This window comes from Echinops telfairi, unplaced genomic scaffold, assembly GCF_000313985.2.
Source record: "Echinops telfairi isolate 266 unplaced genomic scaffold, ASM31398v2 ScPeMD7_19;HRSCAF=73, whole genome shotgun sequence".
In the NCBI taxonomy this organism is placed as follows: Eukaryota; Metazoa; Chordata; class Mammalia; order Afrosoricida; family Tenrecidae; genus Echinops; species Echinops telfairi.
This window is the reverse complement of record NW_022103916.1, coordinates 5,139,822-5,149,628: the sequence shown is the minus strand read 5'-3', so window position 1 is coordinate 5,149,628 and position 9,807 is coordinate 5,139,822. Positions and strand designations below refer to the sequence as shown.

The window sequence follows — 9,807 nt, the reverse complement described above, 5'->3', positions numbered from 1 at the left end:
AAGCCTGGTCCCTTTGGCCCTTCATGATCACACATGTTGGTGTAATACATGTTTCTTGAGTGAACAAGTGAGTAGAACAATGAGTAGCAAGTACTGAATGAAGAAATGAGTGTGTGAACGTATGAAGTAAGCATAGTCCTACTCTCAGGGCCTGAGTTTACCCCTGCTTGGACTTATGAGGGTTCCCCTAAGCCTTAAAAAGAGAGCAACAGTTTGAGACCAGAATTAGAATTTCATCATTTTTATTTTTCCATTTTAGCTCAAAGGTGACTGACAGCTGCTGCCAGAAGAGGCACATAGTCTGGGCTAGCTAGCAAGGGAGTTCCAGGGACCAGGCCTCTCCTCCCGTGGAGTTGGAATTAAGGCCGTACTCCCCAGAGGGGATGGAAATGGGCCACTTTGAAGCTTTTGTGGCCCATCACTTCCAGCAGCCACTCCCAAACGCCAGGCAGGAAGAAGCTGGGAAAGCATTCCATTTGGCAGCGCAGGGCCAGGCAAAGCGAGGCAAGGCAGGGCGCGGTCAGTGTCCAGACACATGGCTCTGACCTGTGGCCCAGTTAGCAAACATAAATCCCAAACTGATCAGCATGAAGAGGACTCCCACAACACCAAAACAAAGGGCCTGCAGGGGAGGAGGAGAGAAGATGGAATTGGTCATGCATCCTCACCTGAGCTCCTCCTGAATGCTCCTCAAACCCTCCGTCCCTTCGAGAGGGTGCTCCATCTATTTTGAACCCACCATAATGTAGCCTCTTCTTCCTCAAAGCCAGCCCCTTTCCGATAATTCTCCTTCCATCTTTCTAGAACCCTCCAGGGAGTGTTCTCATCCTCCACTTTGAAAGTGCTCCCAACCCCAAACAGTCATTCCATCCATCTAGAGCAGCAGTTCTCAACCTGTGGGTCAAGACCCCTTTGGGAGTCAAACGACCCTTTCACAGGGGTCGCCTGATTCATAACAATAGCAAAATGATAGGTATGAAGTAGCAACGAAAATAATGTTATAGTTGGAGGTCCCCATCACATGAGGAACTGCATGAAAGGGTAGCGGATTGGGAAGGTTGAGAACCACTGCTCTAGAGAATGTGCCTTCTCTGCACAATCCCGAGTACTTTGGTTTGAGTCGGTCCCTTTGGGAGTGTTCCCTCTGTCTTCTCGGGACTCTGGTGCTCTCTCTAGGTGCTCTCCTCCCTCCGAAGATCATCTAGTCTTCTAGACCATCTGCCCTTCCCTGAGGACTCCCTTTTCCCCAGCCCTCTCCTGAGAATGTCCCCTGTCTCTAAGCACCCTGCAGAAGGTTCCCTTTTCTCAGCCTTCTCCTGGAATGATTACCTGGATCTTAGACCAGGAGCAGAGGCGCTCCACCTCTGGGGGTACGATACGGAGGTAGAAGATGCTGGGAAGGATGAAGATGAGGCTAGGGGCTGAAGTGGACCCTGGTGGACAAGAAGGACAAGAGTCAACCCAGATCTGGGGTACAATTCAGGCCCCATTCTAGGTGAGATCTGGGATAAGGGGTGGGGGTACTGACCAATAACCCCAAAGATAACCCGGATGTTTGGCACACAGATGACAAGGACGTTGACCAAGATAAGCAGGACCACAGCGATGGCCACGTGCCGTATCCAGCTGAAAGCCTTGCTTGGAAAGAGCAGCTGCTGCAGGGCCCGGCGGATCTGGGAGTGAAAAGGGCAGGGATTAGGCACCAAGGGTCTCCTCCTCATCCACGAGCATCCATCTGCAACACGGCCCTGGATCTGAGATCCCTGCTTCCCCTCCATCTGACTAGCTACATCTCTACCCTGTCCAACCATCAGTGTATACCCCAAGCCTGACTGAGGTCTCTGCCTCCCCTCTCTGGTCATCCATGTCCTTCCTCCTTTGTGACTCTCCATCTGTGCCTCTGAGATCCTGGCCTCACCCTCCACCCAACTGCCCCTACCTCCCTGTATCTGGCCTTCACCCATCCATCTACCTACCTCTGCCTCCTCATCTGATTGTCCTCCCTCCCCTTATGAGATCCTTGACCCTCATGCAGCTCACTAATTCTGTCTTTGCCCATTTTCCGTCCATCCATTTGCCCCATTCTGACTGACCCTCTAGCTATGCCTCCCCCTTCTGTCTAGACATTCATTTATACTTCCTCCTTCCAAGTGACCTGCCACCTATGTTCCTTCTTCTATTTTTCCCCTCCCTGTCCATCTGACAACTCTGCTTTTCCTATCTATCCATCCCTTCCTCCTTCATTCATTCACTCCTACCTCCGCCTTTGATGTTTACACCACCCCCAGCCCAGCCATCCCCTGCCCCTCTACTCCAAGGGTCACTTTTTCCACCACACACAGGGAACAGCACGACTGGCACAGTGAGTGTCACCGCGAGCAGGACGGCCAGGCGCACACAGAGGATGAGCAGGTCATTTGGGCTGTATCTGTGCAGCATCTCTGGCTCGACGCTTTCTAAACAATGGGACATGAAATACAGGATGCAGGGTATGGCGGGCGTACCACGAGTCGTACCCCAGAAACACACACAACCACAAAACAGTTGACAAACAATATATATGCGTGATACATACCGTGCCTTTGGAAATGGAGGGATCACCAGGCATAACGGGGGAAAATCTCAGAAGCCTGTGCTCCGCTTCTGTGCCTAGCCCAGCCTAACCCAAGCCTGACCCTAGTTCCACTCACTGTAGAAGGTGAGGTATCCAAAGGTTGCGGTGAGCCCATACATACAGAACATGGCTCCGATTGACACGTTGGCCACAGCCTGCATCCGGCGCTGGGAGGGCCTAAGGTATAGGTAATGGAACTGTCATGCCCTGACCCATGAACTTGGCCCAAGCCCTTCAGGCTGCCTCTACCTCTCAGAGTTCCTCTTCCCACAGCTGCTGTTCAGCTGATACGCAATGGGATGCCCCTCCCTGCCTCTCCTGTGACTAGCCAAGCCTCCTCTCTGTTCATCGGCACCTCACTCCAGATGACCACCCTTGTCCACCTCTTGTGACTATCTCTGCTTCTCTCCTGCCAGTGACAGTCCCACATTCCAACTGCCCACACCTGCCTCCCCTGCCACCTAATCATCTCTGCTTTCCTACTCTGTCCATCTAGAGCTGTCTGAATATTAAAACAGTAGAATACCATATTAATAAGTAAGCAGGAACCCTGGCGGCATAGTGGTTACGTGTTGGGCTGCTAGCTGCAAGGCCAGCAGTTCAAAACCCACCTTTCCCCTGGAGAAGTATAGAGTTTTCTACTCCCCCAAAGCGTTGCTGTCTTGAAAAACCCATAGGACCACTTCTATCCTGTCCCATACAGTTACTATGAGTCAGAATCAACTTGATGGCTGGGAGAATCAAGAAGCAGTCACTTTCCCGTGTCCTTCTGAGGCCTCCTGGCCACCCTAAATCCCTCCCTTTGCACAACCAAAACTTGTGGTTGTCGTCCAGCCTCTGGCCCATCATGCACGCCCATGCTCTTGCCCACTCACCGACAGAGTTCCGTGTAGATAGGCAGCACCTCGGGGTGGCAGACGAAGGCAAAAGCCATGATGGGCACTGTGTAAGACATCTAGCGGAAAAGTCCAAGTACGTGGGGTTGGAGCCCACAGGGGTCCATGTCTTCCTCTCTACCCCCCACCCCCCACCCCTCCCCGGCCTTGCCATTGTCCTCCTTATCAGATGCATGGCAACTCCAGATGTCTAATACCAGCTTCACAAGAAACAGGGGGCCCCATGTGGCAGGACTGGAAAGCCTGAGTGTGATGCCAACTCCTACACATCTGCACACCCACCTGTGAGTCAATTGTGAACATCTGGGCCTCACAGCTTTTATTAAAGCCCTGAGTGAGATAGTCCACTGCGGTCTCATTGTGGCCCACCACACAGCCAAGTTCAAACTTCTTATAGATGACCTAAGAGGGTTTAGTGGGGGAGCAAGGTATGGAGGAGACTGTATCTCACACTCTCTCCCAATTTGCTCATGTCCTCTCTTTCAGACTCACCGAAATGAGGAAAAACAGCATGCAGACCAGGGAGAGACCACTGCTATATCCCAGGTAGCCTACAAAAAGAAAAAAACACGGCGCTTCCGGAATCAAAATCCAACCTCTATACACAGAGCTTCAGAAATCAAATTCCAGCCCCTATTCTGACATTCAAAGCCTCCCACTGCAATTTCATGAGAATATATATGAATCTTTAATGCTGCACCTTTGCACAAGCTTTCGCTTCTACCTGGAGTGGCCTCCCCTCCATAGCCAACTCCTACTCACCTGTTAAAATAAGCTCTCTGCAGCCCTTGATCATGGGAGCTTTCTCAATCTGGGTTCCCCCTCTCTCATCCTACTTTCCCCAAACCCATCCGGAAAACCTCTTACCTAAGTGTCTCATGAGAGACAGGGGAAGGATGATGACCACACTGACGATGATGATGAAGAGGTTTCCCTTGCAGTACCAGTCCCTAGGAAGATGGGCAGACATCGTGACTAACTCCCAACCAGATCCCTGAATGACGTGGCTCAGAGACACACTCGCATATCAGCTGGACAGGCAGATTTCTGCCTGCCGCAATGATCACTGAACTAACACCCACGTTGTGAGACGTCATCAGGGTGTTTACAGTGGACTGACAGAAATAACAGTCAGGCTGTCATCCAGTTATAATCACTGTGGCACAGCTGAACACATATGCACAACCAGCCAAAACTGTACCAGACTAATAAAGGCCTGTGATCAGATGGTCAGACACTCGGAGGCAGACTCCCATAGTCCAGGTGGCAGATTAAAAGACTGAAGGAAAAGAATGATCCCAGCATGTCTGACAAGGAGAACAATAGTCTGATGATCCGAAAGGCAACAATGCAGTCTGCCAAAAAGTCAGAAACACGTGTGGTTGTTTGGACAGCACAAGGTTTACTGAGCACCTAGAAGAAGCTGGGCGTCTATGACCACAGAGCCACAGCCTACAAAAAACATGAAATAGCAAGAGAATTAGCCAACTGGCCATACCATGGGAACCAAACTCAAAGAAAGAGTGCTATCTGTACACATAAGTAGAAGGAGGTGCCCAATCAAAACAGCCAATGCAGAATCAGCAAGACAATTACTTATTCATTGGAAAGAATTATATTGAGCACCTACTATGTTCCAGACACTCGCATATTCTCCTAGTTCACACACACAGTTATACAGAAGTAAATCAACAAAGCACCATTAGCCATCTACACAGTAGGAGCTAATCATAATCTGTAGACAAACTAGTCCCATAGACTCTCAGCTACTTGATGGTCTCAGAATCGCACCAGACATGTACATGCACACGAGGCACGGTCCATGGAACTTACAAGGGTGGAGTCAACCACCATATACACAAATCTATGCAACATACATGCAATCAGCTGGACACATAGCTGGAACAAAAGTACCATAGTAGACTGTGTGCACACACATGAACACATACCTGAAGTCAGTCATCATATACACATAACCAGACAGATTCAGCCCGCAGGATGGATCCAGAATCAAATAGAGTCAGCTGGATACATAGAGCAACAAATGTATATGATTGGAACATAATACCGAGGACACATACCGTTTTCATCAGGCATCACAGACACACCGAGAGGATTAGCCAAAGCAGCAGTCATCAAATCAAGCACAGAGACGGAGTCTACTCGACACAGTGGGCAAGTCATACACACAGAGTTGGCCCCATAGCGTGCCGCATTCACATACAAGGGGGCTTCAAAAAGTTCTTGGGAATCTTGCATTCCATTATCTTTTAATCTACAACCTTTCTGATGCCCCCTAAAACACACACACACGCCTGAAGTCACCAATCATATATGTACAATCAGACACATTCAGCCAGTTCAATGGACCCAGATTCAAAGCCTCAGAGTCAGCTAGACATGTGAAATCACAGGAATCTAGTGCCAAGCCGAATCACTAGAATCACAAACCCCAGAACACCATGGTTGTCAGTCACCACACAGCAGCCAGTACAACTGTCACTGAATCACCCTCACAGATTTAAGTCTACGTAATATATAGTCACTCATATACAGTCACACATGATCAGCCTTCATACAGAATCAGCCAGAACAACAGTCCCAAAATTCAACACATGGGGTCTACTGAACTCATGCAGCCAAAGTAACAATTCCACATGCTGTTGCCATCATGGTACCCAGGAATCTCAGCCTGCCAAGCTGGCCTGCCCAACGATCTCAAAATAGAACACCTGGGAATCAGCTGGACAAACAGAGTTGAAGATAACAGCTGGGGCTCACCAGCAGAGTTAATAATCTGGGAGGGCACTGTGCGTTTAGCCAAGTGGTGTTGCTCACTTACCTCTCAGGTTCTATCTCCAGGAAGGTGCTGATAACCAGGGGGAGTTCAGATTTGATGATGAACAGGTAACTGGACATGGCTAGTACAGGTAGAGGGAGATATAAGCAAGGCTTCCCTTATCACCCTGTTTTTACCAGCCCGGGGAAGCCCACTTCATCCCACCCTCTTCTTCCAAGCTGACTCCCTACCTTCCCAGAGCCCTCACCTCCAATATTGTGTAGACAGATGACAGCAGCCACCACAGCCTTGCCTGCAGCCCCGAATGCCCTGTGTCCCAGCTGCTCGTAGGCTCGGATGCCTGTGGGGAGGAGCAGTGCAGGAAGAAACAAGAGCTGTGGGTCCCGGAGGCCAAGTCAAGGATAAGGAAGGAGGGGGTCAGAGGCTAGGGGAGCTGGAGAGTTGAAGTAGATGGATTGAATCTAACTGATAAGGATTAAAGTTAGGGCTGGTTTCAGAGTGCAGTCTAGGTGGATCTGACTCTGGGGACTGACACGGGGAAGCTTCGGGGCTAGGGAAAGGTGGTAGAGGTCTTGGAAACAAGATACCACACCACTGTAGGCGTGAAGTCTGGTATCTGGGGCAGTGGGACCCTGGGAACTAAAGCCTGGGGCTGAAAAGTAGGGGTATGGGAATAATGGGCTTCCAAAATAAAGAAGTTCTGGAACTACAAAGTAGGAGTACGAAGTGGGGAGCAGTAGTCTGGGTTGGGAAGGGTCGGATGGGGAATGAGGATTCAAGAATCAGGATACCCTCTGGGAGCCAAGGGGCAGTTTGGGATCTAGAGTCCAAGGGGATGAATCTGGAGTCTAGGCTCTGGGGTTCCAGATCCAGAATCTGAGATTAAAAGTCTGATCCCAGATATAAAGTCTGGAGTTTCATTGAGATTTGGGGTTCCAGGGCCTGCCTATGGGGTTAAGGGAATAAATCTGGAGTCTAGGCGCTCAGATCTGGGTTGAAGTCTGGATCTAGTATCTGCAGTCCAGGCTCTGGGTCTCACCTACAACATCAGCACAGGTCAGCAGCAGATGGATGGAGTATGAAGAAAGAAGTGCGATGCATAGCAGCAGGGCCCTGTGTTGGTAGAACAGCTCAGACTTGACCCTCAGGCCACCTGCCCACTCCACAACACACCCCAGTCTATCCCGACACCCCCCCACGCAGCCCCCGGAAGCCTATGAACTCACAAGAAGAAGAGGACCCCCGTGTGGGCCATGGCATAGGCCAGCCCCAGGATCCCACTGCCCATGATGGCATTGCTGAGGTTGAACACTGACATTCCGAATGACGTCTTCCCCTCTGACTGCAGGCACATATGGGGAGGGGGAACTAAGTAAGGTGACCAAAGAGTGGGGTCAGGGAAAGAGGCTGGGGGAAGGGAGCAGTGGGGAGGGGGACCAACTGAAGCTGGGGAGAAGCTGGGCAATGGAGCGCTGGGAGCAGAGCAACAGGAAAGCGGGCAGCTGGGAAGGGAGAGAATGGAATGGCTGTCCAAGGCCAAACAGCTGGAGAGCGGAGTTGCTGGGGATGGAGGCTGCTGGGAGAGCGAGTCACCCGAGAAAAACCCGAGAGGGGAACCGCTGAGAAGGGAGGTCAGAGGATGGGGGAACAACGGGCAGGGAGAGGAGCGGCAGGGAAAGGAGCTTGAAAGAGGGGGCATCCAGGGGGGTGATGAAGTGAAGAGAAGGCACAGCTAGTGAGGTGAGGAGTTGCTGGGGAAGAGGAGAGAACCTGGGGAGGGTGCAGCTGGGACAGATCCCGAGGGATCACTCACATCCATGAATTGGGCCGGCTTCCTTGAAGGGGCAGGAGTCCCGTGGGGCAGGAAGCCCTCGTGCTCTTGCCTGTAGTTCAACAGGTCAGGGAATAGGAGTTGATTCGAAAGGAACCATGCCTCCTACTCCTACCTCCTTGGACTCCCTGACTCACCCCACAGCACCCCCAGGCCGGGTTCCGTTCATCTTGATATCCTGCAGTTCCATCCTGTGAGTGGGAAAACTGGGTGGGGGAGATCAGAGGTGGGGCGGCGGGGGCTGCGGTACAAAGTGAGGAGAGTCAGTAAAAGCAGCATGAGAGAGGGCACACCGGTTACTCAGACACCCAGGGAGGGGGAGGAGGGGGGTTGGCAGAGAAAGAGAGAGATACGGAGACCAGAAAGTGAAAAAGAAATCAACTCCACACTAGATGCGATGGACATGTGGAGCTGGGATAGCCTCTTCTTCCAACCCCAAGGCTCACTGCCCCCTTCTGCCTCTTTCTTCCCTGTTCCCCACCCCCCTCACCACACGGCCACATTGTTCACTCCTTGCGGTGGCACTGTTGGTTGGGCTGCCCCATCTCCTTTAAGCCCCCATCCCCCCTCTCCGCCTGGGTCTCACCTGATAACTGAGCTGATGCAATCCGGAGAAGAGGCTGTGGGTGAAGAGCAGGCCATCAGTGTTCAGAGCCCTGGCTGCCCCAATTCCTCACTGCCAAAACCCTGGATATCCTAACTAGAGGCCCAAAGATAATTCCCCAATCCGAAGACTCCTCCCACAGGTAGAAGTAACTCAGAGACCCTATTTCATCTCCCTCCTTAGGGCAAGAGGTAATTTTTTAGGAGCCAAATCAAGTCTTAGAATACTTCTCTTCTGGGCAGGAGTTATCTTTGTTGACACTCCCAGACTTGAGATCCTTCCTCTGCTCACGTGCCTCCAGGGAACCTGTTCGAATTCATAATTCTCCATCCTAGGAATAAACTGCCTCTGAGACCCCATCAACATTCCTGTCCCAGGGCCTGCTCTGTCTCTTGGGGCGGGTGTGACTCTGCAGTCCCCATCCAAGCCCGGAGTTCTCTCCTATGAATGGAGCATCTCGGAAGATGCCCTCCGATCCTGAACTCGCTTCCTGGGGAAAGAGGTAGCCCTAAATTCCCAATCATTAAAAGGCCCAATCATCACAAGAGGAAAGTAAAAGGAAAAAGAGGAAAGAACTAGGAAGCAAAGGGCATTTATAAAGGCATGTACATATATAAATATATTTATATATGATGGGGGAAATAGATTTATGTGCATATATTTATAGGTTTAGTATTAAGGTAGCAGATGGACATTGGACCTCCACTCAAGTACTCCCTCAATGCTAGAATACTTTGTACTATTAAACTGGCATTCCATGATGCTAACCTTCCTGACACGATTGCTGAAGACAAAGCAGGTGCATAAGCAAATGTGGTGAAGAAAACTGATGGTGCCCAGCTATCGAAAGATATAGTGTCTGTGGTGTTAAAGGCTTGAAGATAAATAAGTGGCCATCTAGCTCAGAAGCAACAAAGCCCACATGGAAGAAGCACACCAGCCTGTGTGGCGATGAGGTGTCCAAGGGATCAGGTATCCGGCATCAAAGAACAAAAAAATCAAATCATTGTGAATGAGAGGGAGTGCAGAGTGAGGACCCAAGACCCATCTGTAGGCAACAGG

The 9,807-nt window shown here is 50.8% G+C and overlaps 1 protein-coding gene across 4 annotated transcripts in view; it reads right to left on the bottom strand.

Annotated features, from left to right (window-relative positions):
• Positions 1–225: 225 nt before the first annotated feature.
• The window catches only part of SLC38A5 (solute carrier family 38 member 5), a 24,026-nt gene continuing 14,444 nt past the window's right edge, over positions 226–9,807 (bottom strand). For 2 of the 4 annotated variants that reach the window (XM_045288305.1, XM_045288306.1), the window contains exons 2-17: positions 8,728–8,761; positions 8,279–8,382; positions 8,124–8,193; positions 7,537–7,652; positions 7,350–7,423; positions 6,558–6,650; positions 6,353–6,431; positions 4,378–4,460; positions 4,003–4,061; positions 3,793–3,912; positions 3,490–3,569; positions 2,691–2,791; positions 2,341–2,456; positions 1,529–1,673; positions 1,330–1,433; positions 226–622 (exon numbers count right to left, since the gene is read on the bottom strand). In XM_045288305.1, coding sequence (XP_045144240.1) covers positions 521–622; positions 1,330–1,433; positions 1,529–1,673; positions 2,341–2,456; positions 2,691–2,791; positions 3,490–3,569; positions 3,793–3,912; positions 4,003–4,061; positions 4,378–4,460; positions 6,353–6,431; positions 6,558–6,650; positions 7,350–7,423; positions 7,537–7,652; positions 8,124–8,193; positions 8,279–8,331 — 1,395 coding nt within the window. In that variant the 5' untranslated portion in view covers positions 8,332–8,382; positions 8,728–8,761 and the 3' untranslated portion in view covers positions 226–520. Of the gene's footprint in view, positions 623–1,329; positions 1,434–1,528; positions 1,674–2,340; positions 2,457–2,690; positions 2,792–3,489; positions 3,570–3,792; positions 3,913–4,002; positions 4,062–4,377; positions 4,461–6,352; positions 6,432–6,557; positions 6,651–7,349; positions 7,424–7,536; positions 7,653–8,123; positions 8,194–8,278; positions 8,383–8,727; positions 8,958–9,807 lie in introns of those variants that run through there. The other 2 variants (XM_045288307.1, XM_045288304.1) reach the window with 2 other exon arrangements.